Source organism: Petaurus breviceps, unplaced genomic scaffold (assembly GCF_028583685.1).
Source record: "Petaurus breviceps papuanus isolate PSGF00001 unplaced genomic scaffold, PetGlider_PUasm1.0 90700, whole genome shotgun sequence".
Lineage (NCBI taxonomy): Eukaryota > Metazoa > Chordata > Mammalia > Diprotodontia > Petauridae > Petaurus > Petaurus breviceps.
In genome coordinates, this window is record NW_027187315.1 from 4637369 (window position 1) to 4659047 (window position 21679).

At 35.4% G+C, this 21679-nt stretch overlaps 1 protein-coding gene across 4 annotated transcripts in view; it reads left to right on the plus strand.

The window, feature by feature from the left end:
- The window catches only part of USP9X (ubiquitin specific peptidase 9 X-linked), a 269058-nt gene that overhangs the window by 100300 nt on the left and 147079 nt on the right, over positions 1 to 21679 (plus strand). For all 4 annotated transcript variants that reach the window (XM_069065713.1, XM_069065714.1, XM_069065710.1 and 1 more), the window contains 5 exons: positions 2696 to 2808; positions 15331 to 15549; positions 19682 to 19797; positions 20017 to 20268; positions 20340 to 20478. In XM_069065713.1, coding sequence (XP_068921814.1) covers positions 2696 to 2808; positions 15331 to 15549; positions 19682 to 19797; positions 20017 to 20268; positions 20340 to 20478 — 839 coding nt within the window. The remainder of the gene's footprint in view (positions 1 to 2695; positions 2809 to 15330; positions 15550 to 19681; positions 19798 to 20016; positions 20269 to 20339; positions 20479 to 21679) is intronic.

Here is a 21679-nt window from a genome sequence, read left to right on the forward strand (position 1 = left end):
TTGTCATTTGTGAGATAATATAATAGGAAAATTAACAGGTTTCATTGATACAAATGGTTAATTTATTCATATATATATATATATATATGTATATACACACACTCATCCCCTTTTCTTAGTTTTGTTTCATGTTGTTATTCTACAGCAAAACCTTGGTAATTAAAACAGATTCTTTTAATAGGATCTGGGAGAGAGGAGAGGCCCTTCATAAAATGAAGGAAGCAAATCCAGAAAGCAATATTATCTATATTTTTTTTCTTTTATTTGACAGGTTAGCTTAGTAACTCTTGAACTTACTACATAGGATTCAGTTTGAGGTAGAATTGGAATTTCCAAGTTGAAAAATAATGTTTTATGTATTTTTGTAAGAATTATACTTAAAGAATAGATATTAGCAATGTTTCATATACATAGAATTGTGTACACAAATAACATGTCCAAATATAAGACTGAGTTGGTGGCCTGGTTTATTCAAGGATGTTGTACTTTGGAGAGGTATACTGTTATATGTATATCTTTGTTGCCATTTTTAAGAACTAAAAATGCTTGAAGCAGCTAAGTAAACCAACATAAGAACAGCAAAATCAATTAGTATAGGAAAAGTATAGCCAAACATGAGTATGATTTTGTTTACATTTTTTAGTGCAAACTATTTAGTGCAAAGTTATCTATAGGTATATGATTTAAAGGAAAATATCCATGCAAAACTGCTTTCAGTAGGTAATGTCTACTGGAACACGTCAAAGTGACTGCTACTGATCTAAAAACTGTTTATGGTATTAGAATCCATGTCCTTTAGTGAATAGAGACTGGACCTTGGAGCCAGGAAAACCTGGGGTGAGTCCTGCCCCTGACCCATACTGGTTGTGTGACTTTAGAAAAATTGCTTAACTCTTAGTGTACCCAGAGTATTATATCCTCTAGGACCATAAATTGCAGAGAAGATGCTAGTTTGCATTGATGGAGAGGGTATATACCAGTACCAATGAAATCAAAGATATAGTCCAAAGAAAATCATTCCTATAAAACTTGGTTTACTCTGTCAAGTAATCTCCAACTTAGCATAGGGTTATATGCATTTATAATTTTCTCTAATATTTCATGATATGAATAATGAATAAATGGGATTTGGGTAGTGCCCTAACTGACTAAACACCATCTAGTTTACTATTGGAAATAATGCTGTACATGCTGTTATTACTAGTCCCAAAATTCCATTCAAACCATTTTGCACCTGAAAATATTGTATAGTGTATAATAGCAGTAGATAAATTGTCATTTTAATTTATTTATATTGCAAGATAGTATTTCTCCATTCCTCACCTGTATTGTAGTAGGATCCAGGAACTCAACCCTCCTGTCCAGTGTAGTAGTGGTAGATGTTCTTGGATCTAAACTGGTTATGGTAATGATTCTACTGGCTTGAGATGACTGCTGGTGGAGGACCTACGTCTTTCTTCAGAGTTCATTCGAGTTTAGGCCACTTGTCGGAGCAAACCCTTGTAACTGTTTCAGTTTTCTAAAATCTCCCTAGTCATTGCTCCGTATGTGTACAGACAATCTTGGCTTCTGTTGTCATATTCTGTTGTCATATTCCCAGTGCCTGGAACATAGGTCTTTAATAAATGCTTATTTGATGAATGAAGAGGATTAAGTTTTATAGCTTCCCCAAGGATGAAGCCACTTGTACCCATTTCTGTGGGTTAGTGTGGTGCATGTAAAGAGCCCTTTTCTTGGCGTCAGAGGAGCCACTTCAACTCAGATTGGCCCTTGATGATCACTAACCATGTGACCTTGGGCAAGTCACTGAGCCTGCTCAGACTCTTCTTCTCTAAAATTCCTGCATCAACTGCATCCTTCAGTTGCTTTTGACCAGGTTTACTATAGAAATTAGATACAAAAACTTATTATGGTTGCCTAAGGGTTTTCTCCTTTACCTTGACCTTTTTCCTTTTACTTCTTTTAACTGTTAGTAAATAAAAGGAAAATACCAGTTCCCCAAAGGGAAGATATTCACATATAGGAAACAGATACCGATAGCATGTATATTTTAGAGGAAAATCACACTTTACTTATCCTGAAGAGGAAGCTCTGTTTTGGGATATGAAGCTCAGAGTTTGAATTCAGAAGAATACTAGGAGAAAAGGAACTAGCATGGAAGGTTGGGGGGGGTGCGCCTGTTGGAGAACAGTACGGAATGGAAAGACTCAGTTTTTCTCATCACAACTTGTCGTGCCACAGCCAACCTACCATAACACACATGATCCTTGGCCGACACTGGGGCTGTGATTTAACTGATGGCAAGTCCTAGATAGTCTCTGAACTCAGCAGAAGGAAGGAAAGATGATAACATCCAAAACAGAGGGAAATAGTGTTGTTCATACATCAGCCATGGACCGTTTCTTTGTTATTTATAAATGGAGATTTATTGTTATGAATTTTAAACATGTATTGAAGATAAAGTGGTTAGTTAAATCAAGTTAAATTTTGATCTTTCCATACATTAAAAAACACCAATAATTTTGCTTATTAATTTTAACCTTCAGAGAATATTTTGTAATGTAGTGAGTTTTTTTTTAATTCATAACTACCTGATTTATTAAGCATCTGAATGGTTATGGTGCAGGTCAGTGATAAGCATGGGAGGTGCTATTATTTTTGTAAACAAAACTGTTTCTTTTTGTTTCTCATATAGGTCTTGATGTTAAAAGTGAAGCATGTCAACGTTTTTTCCGAGATGGGCTAACAATATCTTTCACTAAAATCCTTACGGATGAGGCAGTGAGTGGCTGGAAGTTTGAAATTCATGTGAGTTTTGCATTTAATCTGTGAAAACTGTGTGAATTTATGGCAGTCATCTTTTGTGTATAATTTTGAGAAAATCTGCAGAATTATCAAAGTATGAATATCTTCTATTGAGATTTTGTCCCTTACTTGATCTTCCTTATCCCTTCACCTACAATTCTATTCCTGCTAATCTTTCACCCTGGGGTAAGAGCCCTATCAGATTTCTCTGTTCTAGGCTCCAAAATCACTTACTTGACTTGCCTGTTTTGCTACTTGTCAGTCCTTCTAACCTTATTGACTATCAGTCTTACTCCCCTTAGGGACTCTTCCTCTCACTTAAAATCTTCAACTCTGTCTCTGTCCTCCACACTAATAACAGATGTTTTAGCTTCCTTTTTTTTACGCTGAGAAAGCCGAAGTCATCAAAACCCAGAAATTGCCTTCCCCTTCCCTGTTAAAATTCTTTAAACTTTACAGTATTATCACTCTCAGAAAAGTGAATCTTCTTATCCTTCTGTCCCAGAGAAAGAGGTATCACTATTCCTTTCCAATAACAAGTACTTTACAGTGCCCTTCATCCTATGCTCTCCTCCCTTTTCTATGGCCCGTTTCATATCTTACCTCCTGTGCACTCTCAATCTCTCCATTTCTCTTGACTCCTTTTATTTCCTGTAAATAGGCAATCCTAAAAAAAAAGGACTTCCCTTGTATAGTCTCTTCTTTGCATAGAAAAGTTATCTAGTTATCTTTTTTGTTTTGTTTTTTCTGCTATAGTTACTTTTTCCTCGACCTTTTTGTAATCTGGTTTTCATTTTTAGTGCTAATGAAACTACTTCCTCAGAGGTTACTGGTGGTTTCCTTCATTGAATCATCTGACCTCTCTGCAACCATTTAATGTTGTTAATTATCATTCTTTGTGGATATTCTTTTCTCCTTTAGCTTCAGAGATAGCATACCTCTGTCAAATCACTGCCTTTTTTTTTTTTTGACCCTATCAAATAAATTTATAGGTAATAGAATTATTTACTTAGAAGCCTTTAGTCTTCAGTTTACAAATGGAGGAATTGTGGCCTAGAAAGAGTAAGTGATTTGACCAAGGTCATGTTGGTGGCCTAGATTTCATCCAATTAACAAGGATATTTAAACCCAGGGTGTTTGAATCCAAATCCAGTGCCGTGACTGCTGTGTCTGCTGTAGGATGCTGCTTTCTCTGAGGCAGCTCATGGTACAGTAGATAGATTTTTGGGCCTAAAGTCAGAAACACCTGAATTTAAATGTGGCCTAAGGCACTTATTAGCTATGTGATCCTGGGTAAGTCACTTAACTTTTTTGTGTTTCAGTTTCTTCAGTTGTAAAATGAGGATAATAATAGCACCTCCCTCCCAGGGCTGTTGTAAGGATCAAATGAGATTATAATTGTAAAGCATTTAGCTCACTGTCTGACACATAGTAGGAACTTTCCCTTTCCCATGCTATGATCACTTAGAGATTACACCTATGTTGGTGGAAGGACCATATTGATGAAATCACAAATCCTTCATATATTAGCACATAGGGTGGTATAAGGAATAGAGTAATCAGACTTGGAGTCAGATCTAATTTCAAATTCTGCCACACACTTGCAAGCTGTGTGAATTTGGGCAAGGCATTTAACCTCTCTAAGCCTCAATTTCCTCATTTGTAAAGTGGAATAAAAATAATACCTCAGAGTTATTATGAAGGTCAGATTTGAAATATATCTAAAGTTTTAACTGTCCTTCCTTAATAACTTAAAGCACTATATAATTGTTAGCTATTTGTATGGGATATCATAACATTTTAACTAAGATTCTGCCCCTCCTTTTTCTGGCTTTACTTTTGTCAGTGACACTGCAAAACATGTACCCACTCTCCTTTTTAGAAGTTTTGCTGTTAACTTTTTAGTTTTCTTTTATCTGTCATATCCAATTAATTATTAGTCTTGTTAATTCATTTCCCACCATGTCATCTATTTTTTTTATCTTGTCCTACTGCTGCGACCCTAATACAGGCTTATTTTCTGCTTTGGCTTTGTCGATTGATTATTAGGACTTTTTACCTCTTTGAATTTTGCTTTGTTTCATTCCCAGTCTTTTGATCTTCATAAATCTTCTGTTGTTATGCAATCAGAAATTTTTGATGGATCCTTACTGTTTACTCAGTAAAATTCAGACTTCTTTGACTAGCATTCACTTATCCCTACACTATATAACCATGCTATATCTAGACTTATTCTATACTCCTCATAATACCCCGAAAATTAAGGAAGAAACTCTAGCAGTGTATTCCAAAGTTTACTGTGACCCAGTCAGATTTATTTATTCATTTCTTCGGTCATTCATTCATACAGGCTTTTACAAAGAAATATCTACTTCAGAGGTACAAAGCATATATGCAAACAACTTAGCCCAGTTACCGTAGGCTAGCAGTCTAGGTCACTTTGAATGCCAGAGAATAGTATAAAAGTCTCTGCTAGACAATAGCAATATAGTAATTACAGATTTCTAGCAATAAATTTACTATTGGTATATATAGAATTCAGTAATATATCAGTAGACCAATATATACATGCATACATATATTCAATAATAAAGTATCATAGAATCAACTAATGAGATTTATGGAATTACACAGATAAAATTAGTATATGAGGGAATACTTATTGAAAAAAAATGGACTATACGTTTATTGCCTAAAATAATTTTTTTTTTTTGCTCAGTTTTTCTAGAATCTAATATTCTTGGGTTATCTAAAATAAATGCTGAGCAGAGAATCTCTAGGGATCCACAAAAAACAAAGGACTCATTTTTATCCCAGATAAGGTCATGCATTTAAAACTAGCCACCTTGGCCCCTGTTGATTGAAGGCCAGGTATGTTACATTTCACCCCTCCCCCAAGGGTCACCCGTTCCCTTAAGAGGATTAAGGGATGTCTTGGCTCCTGCAAATATCTTCCGCCCTTCACTAATTGTGTTTCTTTCAAGTGTAGAATGGGATTCTCCTATATCCCATCTCCATTTAAACACTGATAGATTAGCTTTGGCAAAAAAAATATTTACTTCCAAAGTATAAAACAAATATATAAATGGCTTAATTTGGTTCTTTCCTATAGAGCATAATCCCACTTCCAAGTCCAAAATCATCCCTGAGGTTTCAGTCCCAGGCAACTAGCCATTTTAAGGCTTTCCTATCAGTCTACCTGATTAGAACATCCTACCTGGTATCTTGGTTCCAGTTTCACCGTGGCTTTAACTCATGGATCAGCCACCTGGTAAGGGAACATGGTAGGGGGCACAGGGAAGTCAAATGCTTGCATGTTAGGCCATCTGAACATTCTCTAAATGCTGCATGTTACACTTTATCCTGTTTTGGATTTGGAGTCTACAGCAGGGGCACATTTTTTTAATAAACAATCATTGTTCTGAATTTAATAGAATTCTTTTGTGTTCTCTGGGGAGGAATAAATAATTTCCCTTTACTTGCTATTCTAGTTTTATACACTCAAGTCTCAAAACAGCCAGTGCTGTATGATCATATGTACATTCTCACACATACAAAAGAAAATCACAGTTATCCTCATATACAAAATATTGCAGAGTCACAAAACAAGGAACATTTTTCACAGTTTGTCAAAATATTTCTGTTTGCTTCGGACCTTTTTTAGCCTAGAAGCAAAAACAGGTAAAGAAAACTAACTTCCATCTCACAGGGAAACCTAATCCACACTGAGCTTTCCAAATGACTTGGAGCTCTTCCCACAGAAATTTGTAACCTGGGGTTTATTAGGAACTCAACCCTTTATCAGATGGGAAAATTGTCCTGACTGGAAACAAATGCTTCCTTGATTCCCTCATTGCTTCCAACTGGAATCCCTCTGTACCATAGACAATTTCCCCATAGAGATGTAGGCAAATTCCTCTCACTCTTTACTTGAATGAGCACCCAAATCCTCAACACCCCCTCTTCCCAGGAATAAGACTTCCTGCTTCCTCTCCTCCATGTATCTATGCTGCCAGAGTAAACCAAATGGAATTAGAAACTTAACCACACTTAACCACCAAGACAAGAATGCAAGTAGGATCAATTAAAGAAGTTAGATTAACTTTAACACAGAAATATTTCCTCTGAGGTATGAAACTAATATACATGCAACTTAGTCCAGTTCCTATAGAGCACAATCCACGTTCAAAGTCCAGAACCTTCCTAAGGCTTGTCCCAGGCACCCTGGCTTCTCAGAATTTCTCTGCCAGACTGGTTGGCTGCAATATTCCGCCTGGAATCCTGGCTCTAAGATCACCATAGTTCCAACCCCCAAGTCTGGTGGGGCTCATCCCTGGCACCTGAAACTGAGAAGGACAAAAAACAGAGCAAAACAATACATACCCAGATGAATTAAAGACCTAATTATTAAAAAGAAGCTGTATCTATCTGTCTCTGTTGTAGAAAGGTGAAAGCATTTTTCAGGAAAGAAAAGAAATAGTCAAGATAAATAGATTTGATTTGCTTTTACATAATGAAAAGTGATGTTCATGGTAAAGAAGTCCACTTTGATTTAGATATTTTTGAGTAAGCTTTACATCCAGTCTATAAGAAATTGCTACAAATTTGTAAGAGCAAAAGTCATTCCTTAGTAGACATGTAGTCAAGTGATGTGAATAGGCAATTCTTGAATGGAGAATCACAAATTATTAACAACCACAAAGAAATGTTAAAAATTCCGAGGTTCCATTTTACAACCATTAGTAATGGTTGTGATTTTAAAAATTAATTTTAAATGATAATAATCAATTTTATTGAGACTGGAGAAGTAGCCGCATTTTTTTACTGATGCAGCTGTGAATTTCAGGTCTTTTAGGGAAATATTATCATAGAATGAAGCTTTGTAAAGCCAAGCACAAGTAGCTTTCCAGAGGACTGCTGCTGTGAACAGCCTCAAGGTTCTGATTACAGAGTATAGCGAATTCTCTATGCAGTAAAATAAGTGAAGAGCAAAATATTCACAGAAAATCAAGTGACTTGCCCAAGGTCACACGGCTAGTTTTTGTGTTAAGTGTCTGAGGCCGGATTTGAAATCAGGCCTTAACTCCAGGGCTGGTGCTCTATTCACTGCGCCGCCTAGCTGTCTCTCAGTTCACTTTCTGCCTTGTGAAATCAGCATAGACCCAAAACAGACAGACAAAGTACTGACACCACAGTAATGCTTCCTCTGGCAATTCTGGCTGGCCCTCAGAAGAAGTTTTGCCAACACAAGTCCAAGTTCTGTGTTAGTTCTCAGTTCTCATTTCTTTTCTCAGTTCTCAGTTCAGTCCAGCAGTAGCAGCCCAGCCTCCAGATGCTCGTTGAGAGGAATTCTGTCTCCGTCTCTGGCAGTAGCTGCTCTGCCTCCCTGATTGCTCCACAAAGTTCTGACTCTACCAGCTGGGGATTTTCCCCTTATGCAGTATTAGCTCCTTCCTGTTCAGCCCCTTCCTGTTAACATCAGCAATAGGGGTTCATACCTTCTGTTTCTTAACAGAGGCTTGATATAATTAGCTTGATACTAAGTGCTGAGTACCTGTTAGCTAGTCAGTACAAAGGGATCTTCAAATTTCATTACTGTTACAAGTTTACAAAGCTGTTCATACACATTGACTCGGTGATCCTTAGTTCGCATCTCTCCTAAGAATGTTCTGGCCAGGAATCTGCTTATGCCAGAATATTCCTTGTATCATTATTCATCAATGCAGAAAACTAGAAACAACCCATATGTCAAATGATTGACAAGTGACTGAATAAATTGTGGCATATTAATGTATGGGAATTATTTTGTGCCATAAAAATGACAGGAAAAATAAGAAGATATGGGGAGACTTATGAAATTGGTTAACTTGAAGATGCAATAACAATATGCACATCAGCTACATCCCTGTCAAAAAGAGCAACAAGGAAGTTCAGAAAAAATAAAGAGAGCCAACAGTTTAGGGCTAAAGGAAAAAATAGTATTATTTCATTACTATCTTTGTAAACTTTTCATACTTCTCAATAGATTGTAAATAATGTACCCTAAGGTTTTTTTTTTTATCCCATACTATAAATTTATGAGTATATTGAATGATTATGTGGTTAAGATTTTATGCAAAATTGTTTATGTGTGAGTATATGTGCACACGCACACACACACTTACACTCACTCACACTTATACTCACTCTGCCTTCCGTGGGAAGTAAGCTGCACAGCATAGTGCAAAAAGCCCTGGACTTGATATCTGAAGAAATAATTGGGGTGAGATCCTGTCTCTGCCACACATTACCTGCGTGACCTTGTTTAATCTCTCTGGGCTTGACTTCCATTTCCTCATCTATAAAATGAAGGGATTGAATTAGATAAAGTGTAAAGTCACTTTTACTTCTAAAATCTATCTGTGATCTATGACGGCTTACTTAGGAAACTTTGAAAATTCAATTTTAAAATTAATTGGAACTAAGTAACTTTATTGAATTAAAGTAGCATGCTATATAACAAACCTCTTATCATCAGACTTTTCAGAAGAACATAGAATCCCTTCAAAATAACCATAAAATACACATAGATATTTGGGAGACAACATACAAACATACTCTACACTTTATAAAAATAGACCTAACTATTTTTTCATTATCCATTGTTATGCCATGCTGATGGGAGTGAGAGTGCCTAAATTAACTTTAAGATTTAGTGCGATCGGGGCGACCAGGTAGCACAGCGAATAAGAGCACTGGCTCCAGTGTCAGGATGACCTGGAGATGGAATCCCAGGCTCAGACACTTAGCACTCACCCAGAAACACCTGGTCGTGTAACCTTGAGCAAGTTACTTAACCCCAATTGCTTAGGGGTGGCCAGGTGGCTCAGCAAGTAAGAGCACTGCTCCAGTGTTGGGATGACCTGGAGATCGAATCCCGGGCTCAGACATTCAGCACCACACCCAGAAATAACTGGCCGTGTAATCTTGAGCAAGTTACTTAACTCCAATTGCTTAAAAAAAAAAAAAGATTTAGTGTGATTCTAATCAGATTTCTGAAGTTACTTTATATAGCTAGACAAAGTAATAATGTTCATTTTGAGGATCAGAGATCAAGACTTTCAGTGGAAATAATAAAGAAAAATAAAGTAGGAATCAAGGGGGCTTAGTTTTAGCAGAATTCATATTCTATAAAGCATTAATCTTCATCCAGCATATTTTGTACTGAAGAAAAATAAAATAGAAAAGTTAGTAGCAACACAAAACAATCTTAATTATCTTTTCTAATAGAATATGATGAAAACCTCTATCAAATAATCTGCTAACATGAAAACTATTTCTGTCAAGTTTTCACAAACCCCTTGACTAGGAAACCTGTCGAAGGAATCCTGGTTAGTCTGACATGACCTGTTCTTGATGAACCTATGCAGGTCACCTCTAATTACTGCTTCTTTTTCCAGATATTCACTAATCATCTCTTTCATTTTGTGTTTGAAATCAAACATACTAATCTATAGTTGGCAGAGTCCATTCTCTTATTTTTGGAAATCTGGATATTTGCCTTGCTTTAGACCAGTCATTTTGATTCCCAGTCACAAACATCAGTTCCTTCAGTTCTTGCAGATGTAGTTTCTCTGGGTAAAATGACTGAAACTCATTAAGAGCAGGTCTCTTAACCATCTCTTTACTTATCTTGGATATCAACTTCATGCTAACTTTTTTTGTTCTGTGCTTTCCAGTTCAGATTTTATTTTTTTTTTTCATTTTTCAAATGCTTTACTAATTTCTGATTTACATCATTCATTTCTGCCAGATTTTGAGTCTATTTTTTAAGGTGTTATTTTCCTCAGTTAGGCTGTTGACTCTCATTTTGTAATTTTCTTGCATCGTTCTCATTCTTTTCCCAGTTTTTCCTCCACTTCTCTTACCTGCTTCTTAAGGTCTTCTGTGGCTTGTAACCAGCTCGTATTTTCCTTTGAAGCTTTTGGTGCAGGAGTTCTGACTTCACTGTCTTCCTCCTGTTCCATGTTGCTCCTTTTTGTCCCCAAAATAGGAGTCTAATGCTGGATTCTTCTGTTTGCTTTGCTTCCTTTGCCTGATCATGTTGCCACTCAATTACTTGACTTTTGGGCTTTTTGCCACAGTCGGACTCAGCTGCCAAACAGGGGAGCTTCATACCAAACACTGGGATTTTCCCAGCTGCTGGCGGTATTAGTTGGGTGCCCTCTCTGAAGCCTCCACACACTCTGGCAAGCTGGTCACACACCCCCAGATCTCCATCCTAGACCGCAATCCAGATCCAAGCAGGTTAAAGCAAGAGCTATTACCCGTTAGAATGGTCACTTAGTTCCCCCTACAGTCTGCAGGCCAGGAGCTGAAGCTGCCACATAGTGGTGGCTGTGCTGCAGCCCTCAGTGGCTTCTCACCCTAGGGGCAGAAGCCAACCACACTCCCAACTACAGGGTCCCAAAGATCACACTGCACTGACCTCTCACTTTGTCCTTAGCATCTGTGTATTGATAATTCTGCACTGCCATAGCTGCTGGTGATCTGGAGTCCCTCTAGCAGGAGGCTGGTCAGGCCTTTCCTGGGTCTAAAACCTGGCGTGGAGCTGGGCTCAGCTCCCAGAGCGCTGTGCTGGCCAATTCCTGCAGGGCTGTCCTCAGCGGGAGGTTAGCTTCTCTGTGTCATTTTGTGCGTTCTGTAGCTCCAAAGTTTGTTCAGAGTCCCCTTTTACATGCATTGGAGGTGGTGAGAGCCAGAGGCGGGGGGAGGTCCTGTTTCTACTCTGCCATCTTGACTCTGCCCCCAGATGTTATTATTCTTGACACAGAAGGAAGAAACCAGATCAAAACTGAGTAGCTCTGCCAACCTTGACCATAACTACCCTGGGCAGGGGTCTTCTTCCTTCTTTGAACTTTTTTTGGGGAGGGGAAGCCAAAAAACAAAAACACATTTTACATTCCTTAGATTTTATTTTTTTTCTGTACTTCACTCCGGTCTTTGTTTTTACAATCCTGGAACTTTTTATGGTACTATGCTATACTTTTATGTTCATTTTTTATTACTTGTGTTCGTGTGTGTATAATATCTTATTGTGGTGAGTTCTTGGTGCACTGACATTAGTTTAGGAAACTTCTTTTTTTCTTTCTTTCCTCATTGGAATTTCTGTCATCAGAATTTCATTTTCAAGAGCTTCTGATCTCTTCTGGATTGACTTGTCCTATAGAATTTTTTGTCTATTTCCCTCAGAATCTTTTAACAAAATCTCATATTCATTCCAGACTATTTCCAACTTTCTTCCCTTCTGTGACAAAGTTCACGAAAGTTGCTTCATTCTCCTAGCCAGCCCTTCTGAAGGTCTCCATCATTTTCATCCTAAGAACCTGTATTTTCATATTGATGAGAACCATATCCAGAATAAAATTTTCCTTGGTTGGTTCCTCTACCTTTTGAAAGATGAAATTATTTTAATGCTATTAAATTATTTGCTTTTCTGGTTTTAAGTTGTTTATACTGTTAGATTTCTTTCTGTCTCCCTTTCATTCCCTTCCCCATACTGTTTCTCCAACATCACTATCAAATGATGCCTCTTTGTCAACCTTGTGGTCTTTTCCCCAGATAACTGTGCTTCCTCTCTCTAGTTCCCAAAATTCTTCCTGACACTCTCATCCCCTTCTTCCTTTAACTATACCATTCCTTTTGAATTAACATAAAATTATTTAGAATCCTAGGACAGTCATGAGTCCTTCTCCCCCCCCCCCCCCCCAGGCTCACTGATATAATACCACCCCACTGTGAACCCCAGCCATTCAATTTCTTCAATTTCTTTGGTATAGGGCATTCTACCGGTCAGGAGCCTTGCTTTCTCTCTGTTTCTTTCAGTGTAAGTGGATTCTACAAAGCAATCTTAGAGAGTTGTTCAGGGTACTGAACATTTAGGTAACTTGTTCAGGGAGGGATTTGTTTGTGTACAGGTAGGATTTGAACCCAGATTTTTCTGACCTCTAGTTCAGCTTTCTTGTTTGTCTATGCTTTGTATTTAGACTGCTGAAACCATGGGTTTTACTACTTTATTTTTTCTTCTACTTCACCTGATCTTCCTATACTATAACTTCTCTCTGTGGTATCTAACTTGGTGGTTATATGGAGGGAGTTTTCCCTTTCCTTCTTGTCTTTTTTAAAGCCCTTGTAATTAGATATATAAGACTATATAAAAATAAATGCATTCTTTTTTTTTACCTTCTTTTCAAATTTTTATTGATATATTTTGTTTTCATATAATTTTCTTTTCTGAATACATCTTCCCCTTTACGATATACTGAACTATCCCTTGGAGAGAGAGAAAAGGGGAGAAAGAAGGTCAGAGAAAGTAAGCAGCATATTTACTGAATTTACATAGCCTTCGGCTTTGTTGAGGACTTTTGTGCATTACTTTTATATTGTTTTAGTCACTGTTTATATCCATTTCATTTTTCAGCTTCACCATTTCATAAAAGTTTTCCCATATTTCTCTCCATTTATTACAACACAATAATAATAATAGTATATTATGTCAACATTCCAGAATTTGTTTAGTCATTTCTCAGTTGATGGGCCTCTACTTTATTTGCATTTCTTTGTTGCCACTGAAAGTACTAATTTGAATATTTTTCATATATATAGGAGCTTGCTCTTGTAGTTCTTTTGGGGGTATATGCCATAGTATGGATATCTGTCATTTATCATTATTCCAAGTTATTTTTAGACTATGTTAATATAGCCAAAAAGTTATTCTCTGGATCAACTAAATTATTAATATAGTCTAAAACCAACTTGCAATAATGATAAATGACAGGTATCTATACTCTTTTTCACTTCAAAGAAAACCTCAGACAGTCAACAAAGAAACTCATTGAGAAATTTTGTAGTTTTCGTTAAGTAGCATAATACAAATTACATACACAAAACCAACTACATTTCCACATAGCAATAATCAAATCCTTTGAAAAAGTTGAAAGGGAAGTCTAATAATAGTTGATTTCTTGCCCAAGTTTTCCCAGTTTGTTACAGACATTTCTGTGGTCCTTCTGGAAAAATTACCTGTTTCATGTAAATTACCAAAAGTGGGTTCTTATTGTCTGTTTTAACAAGTCTTGGGAAAGTCATTGTTGCCTTTCAGATAAATGTCTAGGAAACATATTTTAATGTCTTGGTTGTTACCAAGTTAATCTCCACTCATCCTACTTTCTTCCTCCACTAGATAACCTCTGACTTTTCTGTCTTTTATGGCCACATTTCTCACGGTCATCTGAACTTGTAGCCTCTGTCTTCTTAAAGTTTTGCTTCTGATTCCACCCAATGACATTGCTCTCCAAGCATAGCAATGGTACCTGATTTCTCACATTCTGTGTATTTTTTTTTCCTCCTTGAACATGCTCAGTTTTGACTCTGTTGATCCTTCCTATTACTGGACACACTTTCTTTTCACTTGGCTTCCAAGACATTGTTCTCTCCTCATTCTCCTTTCATCTGTCTATTTTAACAGTATCTTCTGGTTCATAGTTTTTCTCCTGTACTCAGTTAAACACAGTTATCTGTTGTAGGCATTATTGTATTTTAGCTATTTCCTTTGGTGATTTCATCAGCTCCTGGGGGTTAAGGTAGCATCTCTGATCTGACTCCTCCTCAGTCTTTATCTCTGCCTAATTTCTCTCCTGACCTCTAGTTTTTCATTGCCTTCTGTGTGCTGAACATCTTCATGTTAAGTGTCCCTTTGCTACCTAAAATTCAGACTATTCCCCATTGTAAACATTACATCCCCAAGTTTTGTGTATTCAAAACTACCCCCCTCATCCTAAAAATGTAGTCTCTCTTTATATAATTCACCTCTCCAACTTCATCTTCCTACAAGTTTTTTAGTTTAGGGGCTGCCAGTCTTCTGTAAACCTCAACATTATGCTTGTCATGTCCCTGTAAGCCTTCTTGGGGAGTAGAACTTTTTATTTTTTCTTTGGGGAAGTTACCCTATATTCAAACCAAAGTGATAGGGCAGCAGTGATTAGTTAATTCAATCTAAATTAAATCTCTAATGTCATTTTATTATAGACTTCATTGTTCTTATACTCAGTTTTTCTCCTTTCCTGGCTCTCAGTTTTTTTCTGTCTCCTTTACTTTTTTATATTCTTCCGTTAGTTTGTTGAAATATGTTTTAAGAGTAAGCATTAGGAAATGAAAATAAAAGAATAGAGATTTTCTTTTGTTTCTTACAGAAGATGGAACCTTGATTTTATCTAAGAAATAAAGCTTTTTAAAGAAATAATATAGTAATGATGCAGATGCCATATTATTGCTGGTAGCAATTTGTATAGCAAATAACTTATTCTTTATGTGCTTAATGTTGCCAAAACATTTTGAAATTCTAGAATAAAATTAGATTTAATCTTGCTGGCCGATACAGAAAAATAGATCTAATTACCAAAATAATTTTAAAATATATAACCATTGCTAAAATTACAATATTTTCATAAATTGTAAAACATCTCCTTTTTTTCCCCTTTAAAACAGAGGTGTATTATTAACAACACTCATCGCCTAGTGGAGCTTTGTGTGGCTAAGCTTTCCCAAGATTGGTTTCCACTTCTAGAACTTCTTGCTATGGCCTTAAATCCTCATTGCAAATTCCATATATACAATGGTACACGCCCATCTGAAACAATTCCTGCAGGTGTTCAGTTGGCAGAAGATGAACTCTACGCCCGTCCTCCAGATCCACGATCTCCAAAAGTGTGTTGGTTTGTTTTCAAAATTAAAATTCGATTTGCATTTGTACTATAGTTCTCTAGATTTAGATGACCACTAATTTTTAAAAAAAATTAATAAAACAAGAACCATTCACTCTTTCTCTTAAAGGGTTTCTGCATCATTTTCTATTTGACTTCTCAATTGTTCCTATAGAAACTATTTAGCCTATATATTCTTGTATTCTAGTTTTAACTTCCTTTGTCATTATTCTGTTTGAGAAACATCTAAGAACTGGTAAACTTTTTTAAGATGGTTTTGTGAAACTAACTTTAGGGACCTTTGGAGACTTTTTTAATGGGTGGATAATCACCTAGTAGATTGAGTTATTTGTAACTATTCTTTTTTAGCTTTCTTATTTTACAGGCAGTTAGTTTTTTGTTTGTTTTCTGACCAAAATGCTACCATGAAGCTTGTTTTCTCACCGGCACATTGTAATATGTGATGGCGACTTCCTGGAGCAATAAGTTGGCCTACAATCTCCAAGATTCCCAGTTGCTCTAAATTTCTGTGATTCTGTCATATTGCAACATGATGTGATCTATAATATGTTATAAAAGCAAAGTGCTTAAAATATTTAACTTTTCTAGAAATTTTAAGAGTAAAATTATATGTAACATCATATAGGGATGCTTTTTAAGTTCCCCCAGTGTAGTATTATAACATGCCTAACTTTATCCATTTCACCCATGTAAGGAGCATCTTAACTCCATTTGGTCTATTACATAAATTTTCATTTGTACCCTTCTAGAATCAATAAAAATTTTTCTTTCTCAGTTTTGTTAGCAAACTCTCCCTCTGTACTATGCTTTTTTTTTTAAGCTTTTCTCTACAACTCAATTAAATTTGGGGGGCAGCTGGGCAAAGTTTTTAAAAATACATAATACATGTATCATTTTCTATTTGACTTCTCATTTATTCCTATAGAAACTATTTAGCCTATATATTTTATGCAAATGCATAAAATTTCTTCTCATAATTGTTTTTTGGTTGCTTTTTGGAAGGCAATTGGGGTTAAGTGATTTGCCCAAGGTCACACAGCTAGTTTATTTTGTGTGTGTGTTAAGTGTCTGAGGCCAGATCCGAACTCAGGTCCTCTTGACTCCAGGGCTGGTGCTCTATTCACTGTGCCACCTAGCCGCCCCCATATTTATTTTGCCTTATGGATGGCAATTGGGGTTAAGTAACTTGCCCAAGGTTACACAGCTAGTTTTTTTGTGTGGGTGTTGTGTCTGAGGCAGGAACCGAACTCGGGTCCTCCTGACTCCAGGGCCAGCACTTTACTCACTGCGCCACTTAGCCGCCCTCATAATTGTTAATTTGACCTAAAAGTAGTAATATGTAAGCCATAGCCAGGACTCATTTAAAATTTACTTAATATGTAAGAAATAATTTGGGTGCTTCATGTCTCTAAAACTATTACTGGATGTTTAAACTTAACATCCTTTCCTCTTAATACATTTTTCTGCATGAAGGAAGAAGTTCAAAATCATTATACTGGTCCTTCAAAAAGATTTTTAATAAATAGTTTGCAGCTCTCTTACCTTACTAGTTTGCTTCTTCCATTGAATAAAAGGGGGGGAAACGTGGTTAAGTGAAATCTTGATCTTTTATAAGAAATATCAGGGGAATTGAATTTGAAACTTTAAAGTAGCAATAGGTAAGAATTTCCTGTTTTTGTCTTAAATACTTGCACTTTTAGTATTTTTGACTTATGACTTGGGAAAAATTCCTATGGTTTATGGTTAATTCCTGTTATGTTTTTACCTAGTATTAAATGAGAAGCTTTGAAGGAGAAAACTGTTTATTTCTACCTTTTTACTGAAAGTGCCTGTGGAGATAATTAATTTTTCCAGTCCCCCAGCCAAGTCCCCACAGCATATAGGAATGAAGATTAGTTATTCTGATAAGTAGAAAAAGTTAATCTACCTCAGAGCATGAGTAAATTCACGTAAGGAGTAACTTACTTTACTGATGCTTACCCTTTAGTTTGCATTTACTTCCAACTGAAAATGGACAAGATTTTATTGCAATTTTTCTAGCAAAGTCTCTATGTATAGAACTTGTTTTAAGGGCTTATCTCTTCAAAGTTGATTAAATTTTGTGCACCTGTACAGGATATTAAAAGATAGTCATCAGTTGAATGCTGGTAGGCAGAGTTCCAAATATGAGATCCAAGGAAATGAAAATAAATGACTTGCTCTTACTCTCCAAGAGCATTAGGGAAAAATGATAAATCATCACAGCAACAATTCCCTGTTTTCCTTTGTTCAAAGTGCAGAGCTTTAATCGGGGTTGTTCTGCTTAGGAACATTGGAACTTGTTATTAACTTGTTAGGAACATCGCTAACTTTTACCAAGAATCTCTAGGTATTATAGCCTTGTTATATTTGAATTCTTTTAATCATTTGTGTTTTAAAAATAAAAAAACTTAAAATCTCTAATTTCTATCCATATTTAGAAAAGATACTGGCTAGAAAACACAAACCTTTGCATGGGATTTCCATGGACGGGAGCATATACAACAAAAATGTCCCCACTTAGGTTGAAGGAAATCTGAGATCTGGGTTAAAAATAAGCATACTTATTCTAGGAATTTGGAGAAGGCAAAATTGTCCGAAGTGCATTCCTTGTAGCAGACTTTGATAAAAAGTAGAATAGGAATCAGGAGTTTCTAGAATTAGAGCTATCATGAATTTTCCTTTCATTTTACTTCTCCCAAATCCATGTGCCCCACCATATAACTGAGCATGTTTTAATGAGAACTACTTTTTCCATTGAAAGGTAATAAAAACTAATATGGGTTTGAGAGCTATTTTAAAATATAAACTTACTAACCACAGGGGGAGTTCTGCTTAGGACAGAATCTGGCATACAATAGATACTGGATGCTTATTGATTGATAATGCAGATAAAAACTTTAGTACAGCCTGAAAAAAAAAGGTGCTTAGTAATTCAAAGAATAGCATAAACTGAATTGCACACCAAGTGTTTGCCTGTGTTAGAAAATGCTGTGTATTTTAGAATATGGGTGGATCTTGCTTTTTCGGTTTTGAAGTGAATGTTAGATTTTGACTTTATTATCATGCTTTTATGCTGCTTCTTATTTGGAAGCTTCCCTTAAGCATCTGCTTAAGGAACAAAGATCAGGGGAAGTTTTGTTTTCTTCCCATTGATGATATATTTTAAAAAGTAGGAAAAGAGTTATAGCAAGTTTTTCTGTAGAAATTAATGTTCCTATGTTACCATTTCTTAGATCTTTCCTGCCGCATTAAAAGCATGCATCCTTGTAAAATTTATTTTTCCTTTCATATTGTTCATGAGTAGAAAGATTTCTTCTAGCTTCTTTTTAGGTTAAGTTCCTGCTATGTTTATGCCTGGAGCAGGAACTATGAGACACTATGTGTCATTTTATGGAATTTTCCCCAGGATAATTAAGAATTAGTCCAATTCACCAAAAGCAAGCAAATGTGGCAATAAGGAGTGGACTCTTATCTAGCCCGTTTGTTGGATTATGCCAGTGGGGAAGGGAGGTTTCTTAATTTATAAATATATTGCATATTGTTTCTAGGATTAAAAGCATGCTTTGCATCTGAGATGTTGAGTCAAATTAGTCTCTGGGAATCTTGATACTTTGTAGCTAGTTGTTATATTGATATGAAAATGAACACAAGCAAACTATTTTGTGATCAAGTATGTTGGGCTTTCCTTTCTAGAATGTGGTCAACTTTTCTCCTTATACAACAAGTTTTACTATACAAGATAAAAAACACTCAAAAGATTTGTGAAAAGCGGTAGCTTTTGATGGGGAAAAACTTGGGTTAGGAGCTAGAAGACATGAATTTTCACTCTTATTTGTTAGCCAGATAACTATGCAGTGCTAAGGAAATCATTTTACTCCCTTTTCTATAAAAGTTCTCTGCAAATGTAAGGTATATTTTATAGAATAGTTTTAAAGTCATATGATATTACAAATTAATTATATGAATTTCCTATTAGTTTTCTGCTAAGGACTCTGCTTGTATTATCAAGTAGTTCCTTTAAAAATTATTTGAAGTAATATTTACTTTTATGCTTAAGAGAGAAAAATTAATTTTTATTGTTATATGTATTGCAGGGTTGGCTAGTGGATCTCATCAATAAATTTGGCACATTAAACGGGTTCCAGATTTTGCACGATCGCTTCATTAGTGGCTCAGCATTGAATGTCCAAATTATTGCAGCTCTTATTAAGTAAGTTAAACTAAAAATTGAGCGTTTGTTTTACTCGAGAAATTGTGTTACTTTTGCGATTTAAGATTTCATTTCTGATTGATTTTTCTCTGATAAACAGTATTGAATTAAAATTGAATTTTTTATTTTGCTTTCTACAAATACTGTGATATATTTTACAAAGATAATTTGTTTTAAAATGGAATTTTACACAAATTCTAATATTTTCCTTATTTTCAGACCATTTGGACAGTGCTATGAATTTTTGACACTTCATACAGTGAAGAAATACTTCCTTCCAATTATAGAAATGGTTCCACAGTTTTTAGAAAATTTAACTGATGATGAACTGAAAAAAGAAGCAAAAAATGAAGCAAAAAACGATGCTTTGTCAATGATAATAAAATCTTTGAAGAATTTAGCTTCACGAGTGCCAGGACAAGAAGAAACTGTAAAAAATTTAGAAATATTTAGGTTAAAAATGATACTTAGGTAAGCTGCTCTCCATTTGGAGATTTTTATGTGGGTTTAAAAAAAATACTAATACCAAGTTCTTCTTACAGGTTGTTACAAATTTCTTCTTTCAATGGCAAGATGAATGCCCTAAATGAGGTTAATAAGGTAATCTCTAGTGTATCATATTATACGCATCGGCATGGTAATCCTGAGGAGGAAGAATGGCTTACTGCAGAACGAATGGCAGTAAGTTCTTTAATTTACTGCTTCTTATCTATGTGAAAGTTAACAGTTTGTGACAGAAATCAGATTAATTTTAGTTGAACTTTGTAAAGTGTAAATCATAAAGTCTGGGTAACTTATAAATTTTATCAGTAGTCATAAGAACTTTATGTATTGATTGATTTTATTGCATGGCAGAAATTATGGCTTTGCTACTTGCTACGCTATGGTTTGTTTTTTAGTATAATAATATTGCTGAATAATATTTCAGCATCAGTTTATAGAATTTTGTTGTAAAATACAGTTGCATTTTCATGTGGTTTTTGGCAATAGGTACACTTTAGGTTTTTTTAGTTGTGCAAGTTTTTGGAGTCTTTCAGAAAGAGACAAAATAATGTTATCTTTGAATGAGTTGCCTTCATTAAAGTACACTGCAGCATGTCTTTCATTGTCTCTTCCTAGACATATATGAGCTAGAGCTAAATAATAAATAATTTAAAAGGGAAGAGAAATTAACAATTTTAAGTAAATTTAGGGAACTTGAGAAAGAGCAGGTAAACTTATTGATGAAAGGGGGAGAGCCTGTGGGAATAAAATTAAAAGATAGTATAATAAAAGTAATTGTTGGGATAGTATATTGATTTAAAAAGGAAGAAAATATTAATCCCAAATGAAGTAAATAAATGACAGAAAACCCAGCCCTGTTAATAATTTTTCATGTGAGTGAATTAAACCATCCAATAAAATAAAGGACTATATAACATGAAAATAAAGTACTAACAACTATATATAGAGAGGAGAAATTTAGAATGAAAATGTTTGCCTACAACAAAATTTACTGTTCATCTGATTATTCTCAAAAAAACAGAGGCTTTATCATGATATTAGGGAAAAATCAAAATTCCACAATATCAAGTGAAGTGTGAACGGGGAAACTGTATTATATTCAAAGAAACCATACATAAGGGACCAATATTCAAACTAAGTATATATGCACAATGTAGCATTTGTCTTAATTGATAAAGGTAAAATTAACTTTATTTAAAAAACCATAAATCATTATAATGTAATTTTAACAGACTTTAATACTCCCTCAAAGGAGGAAACATTTAAGTGAGATTAAAAAGCAAAGAACTGTTCAACTTGTAAAAGTTGTAGAAAACTATAAATACTAACATCTTTTACAGACTAATGCAATAAAGACAGTGATACAGGGTACACATGA